This window comes from Hypanus sabinus, chromosome 9 (assembly GCF_030144855.1).
Source record: "Hypanus sabinus isolate sHypSab1 chromosome 9, sHypSab1.hap1, whole genome shotgun sequence".
Classification (NCBI taxonomy): Eukaryota; Metazoa; Chordata; class Chondrichthyes; order Myliobatiformes; family Dasyatidae; genus Hypanus; species Hypanus sabinus.
Window position 1 is genome coordinate 18,333,295 of NC_082714.1, and position 20,022 is coordinate 18,353,316.

Here is a 20,022-nt window from a genome sequence, read left to right on the forward strand (position 1 = left end):
TAGACCAAAATGGTGCCAGATTCTGCAAGTGGAATTATTAAATACCAAAATCTAATGCTTTGTTAATTACAGTTACAGGTGCTTCACTCCCACCTCTTGATAATATTTTAGCCATTAACATTGGCTTATTCTGTGTAAATTTGATCAGCTGCGTTTGGACAGAGAGAGACTGGGGCTGTACCGGTGGAACTGGCCTCCTTGCATTTTGTTCATACTTCATTCCACAGTGCATTGAGATAGTGCAGGGTAAAACGGTAGCAAAATGCAGAATAAAGCCTAACAGCTACAGAGAAAATGCAGTGCAGCACACAATAAGATGCAAGATCATAACGAGAGAGATTGTGAAGTCAAAGGTCAATTTTACCATACTAGGGGACCATTCATTAATCTTATAACAGAGGGTGTGTGTGTGTGGGGGGGGGGGAGGTAAAATCTGTGTTGTCTCGAAGCGCTATATAAATTAAAATAATTTTACCAACTACCTATTTATTTCAAAAATAAAATTTATCCATAATAAAAATATATACTAAAGAATAAACATAGTGCAAAACTTAGTGTAATTTTGGTTAAGACGTTTTATGTTGTCAGATTATCATGGTCACGCTTGTGGATTGTTCGAGGGGTTTCACTACCGAGGTGGGTTGGTAAAAGTTGACCAGAGTGTAGCCACCTCGCACAGGGACCCAGAGGCGACCGCCACGGGAGCTCCAGCCAGGAGTCCTCCAGTATCCCAGGCTGCCTTGTGGACGCGACGTCGATGCGCCTGACTCTGTCAGAGTGGGCGCCACGGCCCCGGGTTCCGGGGTGGAAGTGGTGGCGAGTACGTGGCGGAGCGGGGTTCGCCCAGCGACGAGCCTGCGAGGGCTGGCGACCGAGGCCGCGGGCGCTGAGCGAGTGCGAGGCGGCCTGCGCCCGTCCCCACCCCTTCCCTTCCCTTCCCTCCCCTCCCCTCCCCGCTATAAAGGCAGTGCCGAGGGATGCTGAGGCTACACAGGGAGCTCGGGCGGCAGTGCGGGTGTGTCGGTAACGCGCTGTGTCACATGGCGAAGAGACCTGAGCTCCTGTGCGGAGCCCTGGCCGTCATCTGCACCGTGGTCACCCTGCGCTTCGCCCTGAGGTAAGAGGCCGAGCTGCCGTCTGTGGGGCAGGGCAGGAAGCGTCGCACTGGCACTGACACTCTCCTGACCTGGGAGCTAATGCACACTTCTAGTCCCGACCTGGGCACTGGTATATGCCTTGCCCTGGCACTGACACTCTCCTGACCTGGGAGCTAATGCACACTTCTAGTCCCGACCTGGGCACTGGTATATGCCTTGCCCTGGCACTGACACTCTCCTGACCTGGGAGCTAATGCACACTTCTAGTCCCGACCTGGGCACTGGTATATGCCTTGCCCTGGCACTGACACACATCCCTTGCCTTGACCTGGGCATTGACACGCAGCTGACCCTGTCTGAAATGCTTGGTCTGTTATCGGTGGTGAAGGTGACACGGTTGCTTGTGCTGACTGATATACTCACCTGCCCGGCCTCTGACTGTGGAGTTGTATGCTGGGCTTGTACTTTGCATTGCACCTTGCTCATTTATCCTGACACTGGAATTATAATGCAGCGATTGATGCTGTAACGCTCTCATATCCTGGCCTGGCCTTCCCTAGCACGGGTTGGAGTGTATATGTTTGAGTGTGAGGAATTGACTGCTTGCTTGCCCTGATAAACTGACCCGTTCCCCTGCCCAGACACTTGTTGAGTGTTATCCTGGCGTTGTTAATGCTGAGCTGAGTGTGGACGTGATCAGTGATCCATTCACACTGTTCGCGTATTCTTGGCAAGCGCTTGCTCTTTGCTTTTTCCATTAGAACATCCTTAATTGCTCACTCTGTTCAAGTTGGCATCTGTAGTCCCGTACATACCGCCCTTGTTTTGTTTTTGCATAATTGCACACTGCTCCTGTGTTGTTATTTCACTTTTACTCGCTCTCTTGCACTTCCCGTATACAGTATTGACCTTACTAAAACAATAATTTAATGTATGCATATATTTTATGCAGTTACGTGAATGCAAAAAAGGCAATTGCTTGTAAGTAATTTGAAGTTTTAACGTTGAGTGTACTCTTGTCACTTTCCTATTTGTGGAGCTTGAAAGAAAGAATTTTAACCCTTGTGAATTGATCCACAGTACAAAGTGCTGAATACAGTATCTACTTATTTATTGGAGTGTTTTAGAAACCATGGAACATTACAGCAGAGAAACAGGCCCCTTGGCCCTTGGCTGGTGCTGAACCATTTTTCTGCCTAGTCCCACTGACATGCACTTGGACCGTATCCCATAGAAAACCTACAGCACAATACAGGCCCTTTGGCCCACAAAGCTGTGCTGAGCATGTCACTACAATAGAACTACCTAGGCTTACCCATAGCCCTCTTTTTCTAAGCCCCATTTATTCATCCAGGACTCTTTTAAAAGACTCTTTTTAAAAGCATTTCCACTGCCAGCAGCCCATTCCACACACTCACCACTCTCTGTGTGAAAAACTTACCCCTGACATCTCCTCTGTACATACTTCTAAGCACCTTAAAACAATGCCCTCTTGTGCTAGCCATTCAGCCCTGGGAAAAAGCCTCTGACTATCCACACGATCAATGCCTCTCATTATCTTGTACACCTCTATCACGTCACCTCTCACCTTCCGTCACTCAAAATAATTTATTTGAGAAACCCTTTTGAATTCTAATTTTTTTCTCAATATTTTTAAATGTTGTGGTAGTTGAAGGGAAATTATAAAAAAAGCAAGAACTTTGAAATGTTTGGAAGCTACTAGGCATGCCTTGAGCAATGATTTTGAAGTAATGTGTGGTATCTTGATGTGATTGGAAGTACATCTTATTGCTGGCATGGATTTTGTTTTGAATATTTTGACTTGGCTTCAGAATTGAGATAGCATACTCATTCTTTCCCGTTCTGGACCATGAATTTAGAGATGTCATTCATGTAGTTTTGCTGTAGAAAAGCACAATTTTTCCTCATTTGTACCTGATCCTTCAAATAATTTTGAACGTGAACAAATAATGGTAGCATAGAGTGGATGATGTGGTGTTGACTGAAAACTCTAAACAAACTTCCAGGCCTTTTTTGTCATATGTAGTTTAAAAAAAAACTTGGAATACATTAATAAACAGTTTTCCTGCTTATTCTATCCATCAAGTTTTGAGGTTATAGGTTATTCATATGAAATTTAATTCTTTGTACTTCATTAGTCTAAATTTCACTTTTGTATTAAGGTGGAGCTATCATTAACACAAAAAACTGACAGCAACCTTTACCCCTGTACGTATGGGGTAAGCCTAAGATTTTTGTTGATGATTTCCAGCTCTTTCTCACTAGGCCGTGTTTTCGGCCACCCTCAATGTGTTCTGACCAACTGGCTTTCTGTTGTGTGAGGTGTGCGTTTTAGATGGTGTTTTAAACCATAATTACTGCTTATTAAGTCTTCAGGCCTTCAAAGTAAACTGTGTGATAGCTTGTTTCAGTCTATCCAAGTAATCCTGTACAGCCTCAATGTTGAGATCAGGGCTCTCTGGAAGCCACACCATCTGTTGCAGAACTCTTTGTTTTCTTTTTGATGAAAATAGTGCTTATAACGTTGGCTGTGTATTTGTGGTCATTGTCCTGCTGCAGAATGAAGTTGGGACTGATCAGATGCCTTCCTGATGGTATTGTGTGATGGATGAGAATCTGCTTGTACTCACCACTGAGGATTCCATTACTTCTGATCAGATCACTAACTGTATTTGCAGAAATGCAGGTCCAAACCTGCAGGGAACCTCTGCCATGTTTCACTGTTGGCTGTAGACACTCATCCTTGTTGATCTGTCCAGCGCTACAGACAAACTGCCCCCTGTTTGATTTAAAAATTACAAATTTTGACTCATCACTCCAGAACACTTGTTGCCATTGTTCAGCACCCCAGTCCTTGTTAAGGCCTGAAGACTTAAAAAAGCGGTAATGATGGCTTAGAACACCATCTAAAGTGCACACCTCACACAGCAGAATGCAGTTTGTGTTTTTGTGCATATGAGAGTCTCTTTCCATTTCAGAGGAATACTTTTTGGCAGCAACTCTTCCATGAAAATCACTCCTGGCAAGATTTCTCAGGATTGTAGAGAGGTGTACTTGTATTCCAATGGTTTGTTTAAGATTAGAGCTGATAGCAGTGCTGGACAACTTCTGATTTAGAAGGGACATCACTTTGATGTATCTCTCATCTGCTGCACTCTGCTTCCATGGCCATCCACTATATTTCCGGTCCTTGACTTTACTTGTTTCTTGAGCTTTTTCAGAAGACCTGGGACAACACAACTTGAAGCTCCCATGTACTGTGAAATTTCTGTTTGGGCGAGACCTTGCTGATGCAGGATGCCCATTTTGAGTGTTGTTGCTGTGCTTACTCTTAGCATGACATAAGAATTGATGATCTGAAGGTTAAACTGTTACATCTGCCAGACCCTCATCTTTTAGTTTGGTTGTCCTTCACCCAGTTTGATTCTTTCTACACTCGTTTTGGTTTCAGTTAATCAGTTTAGTTCATTCAACTCTACGTCATTGATCATTAACATCCTACTTGTTATCTTTGTTTAATCATACACTAGCCTGTGTGATAGGTTGTGCATCGTCTCTGACTGACTTCAGATTTGTGCAGTTTTGTCTGGTCGTACATGGCTGCTAAATCCAAGCTGAGTGACGTAGACGTCCACAATAAGGACATGAAAACTGTGCTGATTCTGGAAGTGGAGCCTCTGTTGTACCTTGTTGGGCAATGATTAGGACTGCTGGGAGTCTCTCCTCCAGGTGGTGGTGAGTAGTTCTAACCAATGCTCACCAGCTTTCCCAATCTGTTCCAGCCAGTTCGGTACAAACCCAGTGTGTGCAGTGTTAGCTTTCACACAGTCTTTGAACCTTTTACAGGGCCTGCCTTGATTCTTCCTGCACAGCAAAAGCTTGCCATTTAGTAGCTGCTTGGGAATTCAGGAATCCTTCATGATTATGAAATGCCCTGTCCACTGAAGCTGTACATTTACAATCATGGCTTCAACGCTGATGGTTCCTACTCTGACTAGGACCTCTGGGTTTATGACTCTGTCCTGCCAGCAGATGCCAAGAATTGACCTCAGACTACACATATAGGCTGGTCTATATACCTACAAAATAAGTTTTTATTCGATAAGTGGCCTTAATGTGACTTTTTTTAACGAAATACGAAAATTTCTCTAACATTTAATCTTTTGGAAATTGAATGTTTGGAAATCTAAAATTTGCTCTTCTACTGACACTAATACAAAAGAGAGAATAAACATCTAAAACAAAATATTTATTTTAGAAATACCTGTAGAATGCCTAAGACTTTTGCACAGTACAGTATTTATAATGTTGATTTATAGAATTTTGTTCTGCTTCAGAACAGGACTTGTGTAAAAGATCAGTGAGGTTCTTTTGTAATCAGTTTCGTTCCTTCCTTTCCACTGAAAGTGGATTCCCTTGCTCTAATTTCAATGTTCTGCTTCTCGTGTTGTATGGCAGCAGGCTGTTCTCCACAAAGGGACCTTGCATTCCCGGTTAATTTGTATGCTTGCTTAATGTGCATTAGCACTTGTGAAACAATTTCATAATTTAAGTCTCATATTTCTGGTAGTATGAATTAATTCTTTGATTGCACTAGTGTTGTCTAGGCACACTAAATTTATTTTTCTCTTCCCCTTCTTGATTCAACATTTGGCAATTACACTTCCTTATAAGTGTGTTCTCTATTTTAGTGCACCATAGGCATTGCTACCCAATATCTGGCTATTACAGCATAATTGTTATAGGATATTGTTTCAATGACAGTTATACGGAGACATGACTCAAGGTTCTCACCACAACAGCATGTGCATTTGAATTTGGTTATCCTCCCACATTCCAAAAATGTACAGATAGCATTAGTGAGATGTACGGTTGGTGTGAAATTATGGCTTGCAGGCCGCTTAGCACAATCCTCACTGACTTGATACAACCCCAGCAGATGTATTTCACTATGTTTTGATGTACATGTGACAAAGTCAATCTCTTCTTTCTACAAATGTCATGGAGCTGGTGGTTTGACGTCGATTTTGATAAAGTTTCGATGGTTCAATTCAATACCAGAGAATGTATATAACTTGAAACCTTTACTTTTCGCAGACATCCACAAAATGGGGGTGGTGGGAACAATGAATGATTGAAAATGTGAGAACCCCAAAAATCCACCTCCCACCTGCAAACAGCAACAAAAGCATCAACCGCAACCTTCCTCTTCCTCCCCCCATCCTTTGCTCCAGTGAAAGCATCAACTTCCCACCACCCATATGTTTTCTGCTGTTCCTTCCTGACCTGGTATGGGTGCAGAGTTGCACTATCCAATGTAGTTGGCACTTAACTTCCACTTGTAAGACCATGTAAAATAGTAGAAAAAGAATAAAATTAGATGCAGTCAATCAGGATCAAGTTTGAGTTACTATTGTGAACATACTTCTAAGTTTGATACTCATGTTTCTGTCCATGATGCGAATATTAGAAACTGCTCTAAGAGAGATGGCTTGACTTTCACACTGTGGTCTACCTTCATTGTGTAACATGGCATTACCACTGTTGAAGGAGATTTATTTTGAACTGAACTAGAAACTCAAAGCTGGATATCCAAGATTTGCAGCAAGGAGTCAGCAGAACTGTACTCCACTCCATGGCCCAGCATCGTCCTTTCTATTATTGCGTTAGGTGACTAAAAGAGGTAGTTGAACTCCCTTCGCTGAGATCTGTTGAATGTGACAGGAGTGGCATTAGACATGTCTGTTTGAGGTTGTATATTAGTAAAGCTACAACACAGGACTCGGTTGTATATGGTAACATATACATACATGGATAATAAATTTACTTTGAACTTCTAAGCAATAAAAGTGGCTAATTCCACAAGACATAAATTCAAGCTCTGCAGTTCTAATGCATACAATGGCTAAATGCATTAAATCACTCCAAAAAAAAAGCAAGATCAGAAGTGGCGAAAGGGCCAGAAATATTCCTTAATATTCCTCTGAGTCAATTTGATTTATTCTCTTAAAGTCAAGAATTCATCAATGGCAAGACTATGGAGCTCCAACTTCTTAAGATGTACTTCAGGCTTGGCTGCTCATCCAGCTAAAGTGTTCTTTTATGGCTTCTATGCTGGCATCTCTTCAAAGATTGTCCCAATATGTCACAAGAAGAGAAACAGGCTACCTAATTACTACCCATGCAGCATACATTTAATCACCTAAACTGTAAAAAGAGCAACAGTAACTGGCTTCTTTGCGCAGGCCTGCACCCTGGAGAAGACTTTGCAGGTGCAGATCCATGGTCTCACGAGACTAACGGATGCCATACATACATACATAACTGCCTTCTGGTTAATTTTAATAAAGAAACAGATATTGTCCTTGTGAATGAATCAATAGAAAAGAAATATTTTTAATGTAGGAGTGAAGTTGTTGGCTTTCAAGATTTGCAATAATTATGCAAGGTAACAATCTACTTATAGCCACAAAACTAATAGTTAAATTCTTTTGCTGATGGCTAGTTGGACTTCTGATAAGTTTGAGAAACAGTTTTCTAGGGATCTCTGTGGAAAGTTGTGTTAAGTGTTGCTTGGGCATGGGGTTCTGTTCCATTGCTTTAATGTTGTGGTGAATCCTTCAACAAAAAAGATTGATATCAAATATGTTGTGTAATTGCTAATACAAAGCGAGGGCTGAGAATGGAGAAAGAAATTAAAATGAAGAAATTGCAAACATGTTAGTTGGTGGATGAATTACATCTATTGGCTGTGTATTGTTAGAACATCAGGCAGCCCAAGATTCCAACAAGCCCTTCAACCCATAATCTGTGCTGACCGTAATGCCAGTCCAAACTAATCCCATCTGCCTGCAATGGATATCACATTTGTATCCCCTTCATTCCCTTCCTGGCCATTTGCCTATCTAAGTGCCTCATAAACATTGCCATTTTATTTGGTTCCACCTGGCAGGTCTTCCAGGGACTTAGCAAGGCATTTGTCTTTGCCTTTCATAATTTTATAGTCTTCTGCTATCAGGTTATCCCTCAGTTTCTGCTGCTGAGAAATTAATCCAATCTCTTTATATCTAATATTCTATAATCTAGGCAGCATCCTGATGAGCCTCTTTTTGTATCCTCTCCAAAGCCTTCACATCCTTCCTGTACAAGTGTGTGCTTTTCTGGTCACGGTACTCCATATGTAGCCTGGCCAAAGTTTTACAGAGCTGCATCATGACTTCCCACTTTTATACTCAGCACCTTGACCGATGAAATCAAGTATGCCTTATGTTGTCTTTACTTCTTATCTACTTGTGTTGCCACTTTTAAGGAGCTATATACCAAGGGCAAATCATGGTTGACTAATCTGTTGGAGTTTTTCAAAGATGTAACCAGGAAGTTAGACAAGGGAGATCCAGTGGACGTAGTGTACCTGGATTTTCAGAAGGCATTTGATAAGGTCCCACATAGGAGATTGGTGGGTAAAATCAAAGCTCAGGGCATCGGGGGGAAGATATTGACATGGATAGAAAACTGGTTGGCAGATAGAAAGCAAAGGGTAGCGGTGAATGGGTGTTTCTGGGAATGGCAGGTGGTGACTAGTGGGATGCCACAGGGCTCGGTATTGGGACCACAGCTGTTTACGATTTAGATGAAGGCATTGAGAATAACATCAGCAAGTTTGCTGATGATACTAAGCTGGGTGGCAGTGTGACATGTGATGAGGATGTTAGGAGAATTCAGGGTGACTTGGATAGGCTGGGTAAGTGGGCAGATACTTGGCAGATGACGTTTAATGTGAATAAGTGTGAGGTTATCCACCTTGGGAGTAAGAACAGGAAGGCAGATTATTATCTGAACGGTGTAGAGTTAGGTAAGGGAGAAATACAAAGAGATCTAGGAGTCCTTGTTCATCAGTCACTGAAGGCGAATGAGCAAGTGCAGCAGGCAGTGAAGAAGGCTAATGGGATGTTGGCCTTTATTACAAAGGGAAGTGAGTACAAGAGCAAGGAAATCCTTTTGCATTTGTACGTGCCCTGGTGAGACCACACCTGGAGTATTGTGTACAGTTTTGGTCTCCAGGGTTAAGGAAGGACATCCTGGGTGTAGAGGAAGTGCAGCATAGATTCACAAGGTTAATTCCTGGGATGTCCGGACTGTCTTACGCAGAGAGGTTAGAGAGACTGGGCTTGTACATGCTGGAATTAAGGAGATTGAGAGGGGATCTGATTGCAACATATAAGATTATTAAGGGATTGGACAAGATGGAGGCAGGAAATGTGTTCCAGATGCTGGGAGAGTCCAGTACCAGAGGGCATGGGTTAAGAATAAGGGTAGGTTATTTAGGACAGAGTTAAGGAAAAACTACTTCTCCCAGAGCGTTGTGGGGGTGTGGAATGCACTGCCTCAGAAGACAGTGGAGGCCAATTCTCTGGATGCTTTCAAGAAGAAGCTAGATATGTATCTTATGGATAGGAGAATCAAGGGATATGGGGACAAGGCAGGAACTGGGTATTGATAGTAGATGATCTCAGAATGGCGGTGCAGGCTCGAAGGGCTGAATGGTATACTTCTGCACCTATTGTCTATTGTCTATGGACTTGTTGCTGTATAATTTCCTCGTGTATTTAACTTCCCAAAATACATCACCATTTGCTTATCTATATTAAACTCCCATCTAGCATTTCTCTGCCCACATTTCAGTTGGCCTGTGTCTTGCTGAATCCTTTGATAACATCTCTTGCTTTCCACAGATCTGCCAATTTTTGTGTCATCTGCAAACTTACTACTTCACCCACATCACAAAAACAGAGGACTCAGCACTAACCACTGGTCATAACTATCCAACTCATCACGGGCACCAACCTACCCGCAATCAAGGACATGTACAGAGGATTCTGATAACTGGGACGTGTCAAGGCCAGTACACCCTGGCCCAGTTAAGCGAATGCCCCAATTAGTCAATGTTTCATAGAAATAGTTTAAAAACAGATAAACTGCACATAACTAACAAATTATGTACTTAAGTAAATTAGAACACTACTTAGCAGCAATACAATGCAAAATTAATTACAGTAGGTATGTATATTAAACAGTTAAATTAATAGTGTAAGAACAGAAATAATAAAAGAGAAAGTGAGGTAGTGTTCATGGGTTCAATATCCATTCAGAAATCGGATATGGCAGAGTGGAAGAAACTGTTCCTGAATTCCTGACTATGATCCTTCAGGCTACTATACCTCCTTTCTGATGGTACAATGAGAAGAAGGCATGTCCTGGGTGATGGGGATCCTTGAAGATGTCTTGGATACAACGGAGGCGAGTACCCATGATGGAGCTGACTAACTTTACAACTTTCTGTAGCTTCTTTCGATCCTGTGCAGTAACGCTCTTCACCCATACCAGACATTGATGCAGCCTTTCAGAATATGCTCCACAGTGCATCTGTAGAAGTTATCAAGTGTTTCAGCTGACAGACCAAATCTCAATCTCCCAGTGAAATATAGCCACTGTCTTGCCTTCTTTATAGCTGCTTCATTATATTGGGACCTCTTGTCTGCATCTGATAATTCTGATAGCAATGGTTGTATCGACAGCAAATTTATTGATGGCATTTGAGCTATACCTAGCCACACAGTCATTTATATAAAGAGAGGTGTTAAGAGTGGGCATCCTCACCTCTGCCTCTCTGACCTTCAACACAGGTGCCCCTCAGGACTGTGTACTAAGCCCCCTGCTTTACTCTATACCCACAGCTCCAATCTGCTAATTAAATTTGCTGATGGCACTCCACAGATTGGCCTAATCTCAAATAATAGTGAGGCAGCCAACAGAGAAGTCATCACCGTGGTATCAAGAAAGCAACCTCTCCCTCAGTGTCCCAAAAACAAAGGAGTTGGTTGTGGTCTACTGGAGGAATGGAGACAGGCTAACCCCTATTGGCATCAATGGATCTGGGGCTGAGGGGTAAACAGCTTTAACTTCCTCGGTATAAACATCACCGAGGATCCCACGTGGTTTGTACACGCTGGCTGTGTGGTGAAAAAGGCACAGTAGTGCCTCTTTCACCTCAAGACACTTGAAGTTTGGTGTGGGCCACAAATCCTAAAAACATTCTATAAGAGCACAATTGAGAGCATCTTGACTGGCTGCATCATTACCTGATATGGGAACTGTACTTCCCTCCATCACAGACTCTGCAGAGAGTGCTGCGGACAGCCCAGTGCATCTGTAGATGTGAACCTGCCACTATTCAGGGCATTTATAAAGACAGGTGTGCAAAAAGGGCCGGAAGGATCATGGGGGACCTGAGTCACCCCAACCGCAAACTGTTCCAGCTGCTATCATCTGGGAAACAGTACTGCAGCATAAAAGCCAGGACCAACAGGCTCTGGGACAGCTTCTTCCACCAGGCCATCAGACTGATTAATTCATGCTGATGCAACTGTTTTTGTTATATTGACTAATGTGTTGTACTTATTTATTATAAATTACTATACATTGCACATTTAGATGGAGATGTACCCTAAGATTTTTACTCCTCATGTATATGAAGGATGCAAGTAATAAGGTCAATTCAATTCAGTAGTTCTGTAGGCTAAGCACCCATCCCTGAGATGCACCTGTGTTGACCGAGGAGATGTTATTACCAATCTGCACAGATTATGATCTGTTTAGGAAGTTGAGCATCCAGTTGCAGAGGGAGGTACAGAGACCAAGGTTTTGTAGTTTTTCGATCAGGACTGTAGGACTGATGGTGCTAAAAGCTGAACTATATTACATGAAGCAACATCCTGACATAGTGTTTGTATTGTCCAGATCATCTAAGGCCACGTGAGGAGCCATTGAGATTGCTTCTGTCACCGACCTATTGTGGTGATAGGCAAATTGTAGTGGGTTCTGGTCGTTGCTGAGGTAGGAGTTGATTCTAGCCATAACCAACCAAAGCATTTCGTCACTGTAGGTGTGAGTGCTACTGGAAAATGGTCATTAAGGCCCCTCACACTTGGTATTGGTAAAACTGTTGCCCTTTTGAAGCAGGTGGGAACATCTGACTACAGCAGTGTGAGATTGAAAACACCCACTAGTTGGTTGGTACACCTTTTTCAGAGCCTTCGCAGGTACCACATTGGGGCCTAGGGCCTGATACCTTCTGAGGGTTCACCATCCTGAAAGACAGCCTGATGTTGGCCTTCGAGTGCAACAGGGATCCTCACAGCTGAAGGTATATTCTCCCTTTCAAAGCAGGTATAAAAGGCTTTGAGCTCATCTTGTAATGAAGCATCGCTGACATTCATTGTACAGCTGATCTTGCACAATTGTTATTTAAAAGTTCAGGAGTAAATTTATTATCAGGAAGGAGGTAAGGAGTCGTAGGACCCATGCCATTAGGTTCAATACAAGAAATAATGAGAGAGAGCGCCATAATAAAAAAATAAATTGAAGTACTTGGAAGAGCTTGAATATAGATTGATTGTATGTCCATAAAGTGACACTACACATAGGAGTATCAGTACATAAAGTAACTGAAGCAGAGTGTATATCTTCACTCAATTTCACTCATCCCATCACTGAACTCTTCCCACAACCTATGGACTCACTTTCAGTTACTCTTCATCTCATGTTCTTGATATTTATTGCTTATTTATTATTATTTGTTTTTTCTTTCTTTGTATTTGCCCATTCGGTTGGGTGTCGTTTTCCATTGATTCTTTTGTGTTTCTTATACCTGAAAAGTTTTGGTTAACCTCTTCAACATTATTAACTACCCTACCTTTGTATTCCATCTTTTTCTTTATTTTTTAGTTGCTTTCTGATTTTTTTTTTTTTAAAAAGCATCCTAAACCAATAACTTCCCACTAATTTTTATTCTTAATTATATGTCCTTTCTTTAGCTTTTATGTTGGCTTTGACTTCTCTTGTCATCCATGGTTGCGTGAAAACTGCCTCTAGAATACTTGGTTGGGACGTATCTATCCTACACCTACTGAATTGCTCCCAGAAACTCCAGCCATTGTGGCTCTGTCATCATCCTACTAGTGTCATGTCTGGATCTTGCTGCTTTCAGACATGCACTGCTTTTAAGCAGTTGCAGCTAGAATTCAGACAATTGGACATCATCATCATTTTGTGTTGTTTTGCATGACGTAGTTGATCATGTCTCATGAACATGATTGTTCTTGGCAAATTTTTCCACAGAAGTGGTTTGCCATTGCCTTTTTCTGTGCAGTGCCATTACAAAATGGGTGACCCCAGCCATAATCAATACTCTTCAGAGATTGTCTGTCATCCTGGTGTCAGTTGTTGCATAATCAGGATGTGATATGCAACAGCTACTCATACATCCAACCAACCACCACGTGCACCCATGGCTCCATGTGACCCTGATCTGGGGGAATGGGGGCAAAGCAGGTGCTGTACCTTACCCAAAGGTGACCTGCAGGCTCGTGGAGCACGGGACTGCCTTACTCCTCCTTTGGTAGAGACGTATCTCCACCTGCCACCCACTATAAGGCTGGGGTACAGAATTGCACCATACGGGCCATTGAGTCTCCTCTGCATTTGATTGTTGTTATTACATAATTGATTATTATGTTTAACGTACCCACTTGAGATGAAAAGGAGGCCGTTGAGGCATTTAAAGAGCTCTTGTTGAGAAATGTGACCAACAACTTAAACCTTTTTCTTTATATAGTTCAGGGCACAGCTCTTAACTATTGAAGCAATTTCCCTTGATGCCACACTGTCAAATGCTACCTTGATGTTGTAGTAAGGTCATCCCTTTGACATTCCTGGCTGAATCTAGTTGCGGCAATTCTTGTCTTTGGCACTACTTGGGAGTTTACAGGTCATCGCCAGGTTGACCTTTGGGCATCCCAACATATGAGCAAGCTCTGATAATTGTAAATTCAGAAGTCTTTTGGACGTGTGTTCATTCCTACAACAGCAGAACTAATTTTCTCTCTCCGCTTTTAGAAATTGTTTGCTCCTTTCAGTTTAATGCTTTTGATGTCATTTATTACAATAATATGAAGGTACGGTTACCATTTTGACTGATTTTCTTTTTGAGTAAGTTTTATTTTGTGTATTTAAAAAAGGAACCTGTTTGTACAGGGGCAGTCTGTAGTTGATGGCCACCATACACTGAGATGGAGCATACCATGGATTGTGAATGGATTTGACTCTGGGAGTAAGAAGCTCCTTGAGTAGGACTGTTCATTTATTCCTTGATTTTTCCACAGATGGGACATCTCTAGTTGGAAGTTTGCAAATTTGACTAGTGTAGTAAAAATTTGTCTTTCTCAACAAACTGGTAGTTCTGCAGTTACCCTTACTGAAATGTTCTCATTCCATTCCAAATGATTTAATTAACTGAATGTAAATTCCACTGTTTTGTCTCTGGATTTTTGTCCTTGGTCTCTGGATTGTGAGTCTGTCAATCTATCCAGAGACCATTCCAACAATCTTCTCTAAAGCAAATTTATTCCTGAGGAAACTGAATCTATCAGGTGTATTTAGTATGAGCCAGCAATGCTGTCTTGAAAGGCTTTTATTTAGTTGAAACCCTCATTTTATTCAGTGCAGATACTCTAGAATTTGTTCCCATTCATGTTCCATAATTGGACTGCAGTAGTCAAGTCGCCAAAGGAATAATATGGCCCCTGTGAGACTTCGGAAGTGTAGAAATCTGTACAAAGCAAAAAACTGCACATGTGAGAAATCTGAAACAAAAAGAACTGCAAGAACATTCAGCTAGTCAGACAGCATCTGAGAAGAGAGAAATAAAACCTGCAGAGTGTCTGGTATCTTCAGTTTTTGGTTTCATGATTTCTGCAACAAAAACTGGCCAAATGAATTAATTTCTTAACTGTTATAGCACTTCTAATGTTTTAATGTTTAAATAAGTTTGAAATCTACAAGTTTGAAAAAACTTGTTTTGCATAATGTCAATGGAGGTTAATTCATTACAACATCTCTTGCTGACGTTGAGGAAAAGGTTATTGTTAGATACTATGTTGTTGCTATGTCATTAAACTCTGTATCGCCTTCCTGTACTCTGATACATTGTTATTTGCGATACAGTCCACTATGGTATCACCTGGAAACTTGTAAATAGATTTAAAGCCGATCTGCCCATGCAGTTGTGAGTGTATGGGGAGCAGCATAGAAAGCTGAGCACGCAGAATTTGGGGTGCCAGTGTCGAGAATAATTGTGGAGGTGTTGCCTACTCACCCTTGTGGACTGTTGATCAGGAAGTCAACAATCCAGTTGCAAGGGAGGTTTTGAATCCCCAGTTTAGGAGTTTGGAGATGACTTTTTTTATATAAACCCTCTTAATTTAAACTAAATGCACCTGTAGCAATCTGATTGGTGCAAACTGGTCTTTACACCATGTTTCTTCTTTATACCAAGCTTGCCTGCTCTCAATTGTACACTTTTATAAAGGTTTGATGCTCAACAAGGATGGCTTAATAGAATAAGTCAGACCATGAATATTGAAGATTTGTTAAATGTATCTATGATGTTTATTCCCGTCAAGGATAGACCTAGGCATATTAAAGCCACTTTTACCCATACCTTGGCCACATTGCTTATATAAAGGATTCTCCCCTTTGGCTCACGGCTTGTTTGAAAACTTCAGCAAAGATGCCCTAGGTTCCTCCTGGCATGCTGGCATAGAGGTTCTGTTCAGTTTTAGCTTATGTGGCATTAATGGTATTCTTTGATAAAGGTGTCCGCAATCAAATTTCAGTTTCATCTCCAAGACATTAATTTCTGATATAAATTTTCCACAAACTACTTTTCAAAGCGGTCCCATAAAGCTAAATCTGATTCTTTCTACTGAAGCTGTCTGAACTGCTGAAATTTTGCTTTTTGCATCAAACTCCCTAATTGTTCCAACTATTGAGATATGCAAATTTTCACACTAATTGCATTTAGATTTATTTTTGAAAGTTGTTTAAAACTTTTCCGCCCTATGTGATATAAAAATAGAATACCCAGCAGCTCAGGCAGCTGTTCTTACAAGGTGTCTTAGACCTGAAACTTTAGCTCTTTCTCTCTTCACAGATGCTGCCTAACCAAATGTTCCCACATTTTCTGTTTTTACTTGAGGTTTCCAACATCTGTTGATTGATTCTTTGGTTGGTTAGCCCTATATGATAACATAATCCTCGTGATAGGATATCTTCTGCTTCTATGGAAAGCCTTAGCTTCTTTCCAGTAATTTGGACACATTTGTTGTATTTGCTTGTCCTACTTGCTGATGTATTTTTGTCTGAACTGGCTCAAAGAAACAAGACTATAGGTGTGTATTATTATTTGGTTAATATGGTGTGCAGCTTGTATTCACCTCACATATTGTGCTAATAGAATATTCATGGTCTTTTTCTAAGTTTCATCACTTGAAATTAAACTAGGTATCTTGTTATATTTTAGAGCTGGTTTCCTGATGTTTGTATGCTCAGCTGTGTTGTCTTCAATATTGTCACTTAGATTCTGCAAATCCTATTGTTGCCACTGGATGGCACCACAACACAATTGAAGTTGTCTGTCATTGGGATAAAATCGATTTGTCCCAGCTTGCAAACAATAACAATGACCTGCTGAATTTGCTGAGATTGTGAATATGGAAGCTATTCCAGTTCTACCCCCTCCCCTGTGCAGGTTTCCAGGTATTTCCTAGAACAGGTATGAAGAAGGCATGTCCAATGGTGAGATGGTGTATTCTGAGCTTGCAGTATGTTGTTCCAGGTGCAAAGTGTGCCAAAGATGAGAGGCTTTTCCAGTTTTTGTATCATTTTCTCCAAGGAGACTAATTGAGCTGATAATCCAGTCAGCACACTGTCATTCAGTTAGTAGTCAATCAATCACTTTCCTCCTTCAGTAAATATCTCTGGTTCCAACTTACTCCACCCAGCACAGTTTGAAATACCTGTGATCATAAGTGGAAGCAAAGTATTCAATATTCCTCATAACTTCTGAGTTTTTGGTCACCACCCTATCACAGATATTCCCTTTTATTCAGCCCACTCCTCCACAACCCAAAAGACATCCTCTTTGTCGCTCTTTTAGTTCTAATGAAAACTCATTAGAGCTAAAATGTTAACTTCATGCTGCGTATGTCTAATATTTCTTGTTCTTGTGTCAATCATTGCTGTTTCTTCAAAGGACACCGAAATCACCTAGACTTGTGTTTATTCGTGTTGAGTTTGCCCTGGGTGTAGAAAATGGGTGTTTGAGAATGTCAGCTCACAAAAATTCCATATTGCAAGATCCTGCAGGCCACTTTCTCTGAGGTCACCTCTGCTGTGTGGTCGGTATATTTATCGTGTTCCTGGTCCTTGAAAAGAGCAGTGGATGCTGGAAGTACACAGTAGGTCTGGCAAGAGAAACAGAAGTCATACTTCGAAGGCCATTTCTCCTTCAGTTTTTAAAATAATTCTCTTTGTCCATGCTGAAATGGCATGCTGAAAACAGTGTTTGTTTATCGCAAGTGGGGATATTGTTCCTGGTTATTGATTGGGCTTTTACATTTGGAAAAGAGCTGTATTTTATGTGTGTTGCTCTAGAAAACAATTCAGCTTTTAGCTGCTTGAACTAGTTAGGTACTGGTCTGTAGGTGAAAGTCAAGGTACCCGAATTCATGTTCCCTTCAGCCATATGATTCTGTTGTTGAAGTACCACAGTGCACTGAGGACTTAATGACCGACCTCAGAATGGTCATACAGCAAAGAAACAGACCGTGTTCATGTCGATCAGTGGGCATCATCAGTATTAATGTCATCTTTCACCACTTGTCTCACAATCGAGGTAATTCACATACATCTGGACATCATTAAATGCTATTATTGACACTGCTTGCACCACTCTCTCAGACATTGTATTCCACATACTTGCTGCTCTCTGGGTGAAAAAGATCCCTACTAATTCCCTCTAATATCTTGCCTCTTACTCTAAATCTGTGTCCTCTAGTTTTTTCTACCTCTGATCTGGGGAAAATATCCTGCTGTCTACTCTATCATGCCCATCATAATTTTATTTATTTCAATCTTGGCCATTCTTAATCCGCTCCACTCCAGGAAAAACAGATTTGACCTCACCAATTTGTCCTCATAACTGAAACTCTCCATCCCAGCCAACATTTTGATGAATCTCCTCTCTCCTACCCCCCCCCCCCCCCCTCACCCGGCCAGTGATACCACATGAAGACTTGTGTTAATTGGAAAGAGAATTTTTCAAAATTAAGTAATTTTGTTTTTAAAATGTTAGCACTGTTTGATTTCTAGTACTGTTTCATTAGTTTATATAGCTCTGTAGTCCTTATAATTCGTGATTTTTATTAAGATAAGTAATTGTACTTTTTGTTTTGGCAGTCGGGCAAAGGATGTGGTCAAAATAGCTCCACCACCTGTCCGGTTTCTCTCCCCCAACTCCTCCGTGATTGACCTTTACATGGGACAGCTAGACCAAGTGGAGAGACACTGTCGCTTATCTGAAGTTTGTGTTATCCTCTTTTATGCCCCTTGGTGTGGAGAGTCGATTTCTGTCAGGGAAGAAATTGATCAGGTTACAGGAAAGCTTCAGGAACAGGTGAGTCCTGCTCTTCTTAGCTTTATCATTGCAGCATTTTCTTTGTACCAACAAAGCGATCAATTCCCCATAGGGTACAAGCATCATGGGCAAAATCAGCATTTAACACCCATTCCCAAAATCCCTTGAGGTGGTGACTGTCATCACTGCACTGTAAGTGGTTATTGTTAATAGTTTGGTCCTTCGTTTGCAGGGTCATTTTTGCAGGAAGGTAAAGATCGATCGATTTGTTGCAGATATAGGAAAACCATTAACGATAGAATTGAAAGTAGATTACTTTGTTCCAAAGGACGTTGGTTAGTGTTGAGTTTTTACAAAAAGTTTCATGGTCACTGTTTCTAATAAATTTCTATTTTAAGATTAACATCAGTTAGCAAATTCTGTGTGGATGTATTGTTCCACATTTTGTTTAGGCATTCTCTCTCAGCTCTGATACCTGTGAGTTATAAGTCTATTAAATCACTTCATTTTTGGCTGCCTTGTCTTGCCATAAATTCTTTGTCTCTCCTCTTAAGACAATCTTTAAAACCAAACTGGCTAAGCTTTCAGTCAACTGTTTGTGTGTATCATATCTCTGTGACTGTGGTAGTTTCCTGTGAAGCACTTTGAAATATTTATGCTGTGGTTGACGCATAATGCGTCAACCCCAGCAGTGATAGGGGAATAGGAGATTATGCCAATATAATTTAATCATGTGGCATAAACACCAGCAAAGTTCGGTTGAATTGAATTGTTCTGTCTGCTTCATAACATCCTTGTTTTACTGCTGTGTAGAATTTTTAACTATATTTTGCTAATTGATTGGATTATTAAAAATCCTTCTTTACATCAAACCCTTAAATGTTTAGCAGGCAGACTGTGGAAATACTGTTTATGTACTTATCAGTTTCAAATGTCACCCTGTTGGTACAGGGTTTAGAAATTTCGGCCGGAGGTATTCAAAAATAATAGTAATCAAAATAATAAATTAAAAGTAACACTAGGGATCCCCAACATCTGTTCAGAGCTGCTTGAATTCTTCTGTGCACTAAGTATTGAGCAATATTGATGGCTAAACTATAAATATGCTTGTTCATGTTTCTAGTAGGTAGTGTGTGATTTGTTTGATGCAAAGTTTAATTGCATATAAAAATGGTTTTTGCTCTGCTCTACTGAGATGTCAAATCTAGTAAAACACATTGAAGAATTGTCTTAATGGATCATTTTCTTGCTCATTTTAATGCTACCTGAAATTTAAATATCGTATATGTTACGCATTCACATCCTGTAAAGATCTTTTGCAGCTACTTGGTTGCTGTGATCTTCATTTCCCCCCTTGTCTGAATGTCTTGC

General features: G+C 41.1%; 1 protein-coding gene across 2 annotated transcripts in view; it reads left to right on the forward strand.

Moving 5' to 3' along the window:
* The first annotated feature begins 634 nt into the window (after positions 1-634).
* The window catches only part of txndc11 (thioredoxin domain containing 11), a 79,434-nt gene continuing 60,046 nt past the window's right edge, over positions 635-20,022 (forward strand). The window contains exons 1-2 of one of the 2 annotated variants that reach the window (XM_059979149.1): positions 635-1,117; positions 18,474-18,690. In XM_059979149.1, the coding sequence (XP_059835132.1) occupies positions 978-1,117; positions 18,474-18,690 (357 nt within the window). In that variant the 5' untranslated portion in view covers positions 635-977. The remainder of the gene's footprint in view (positions 1,118-18,473; positions 18,691-20,022) is intronic. The other variant, XM_059979148.1, reaches the window with a different exon arrangement.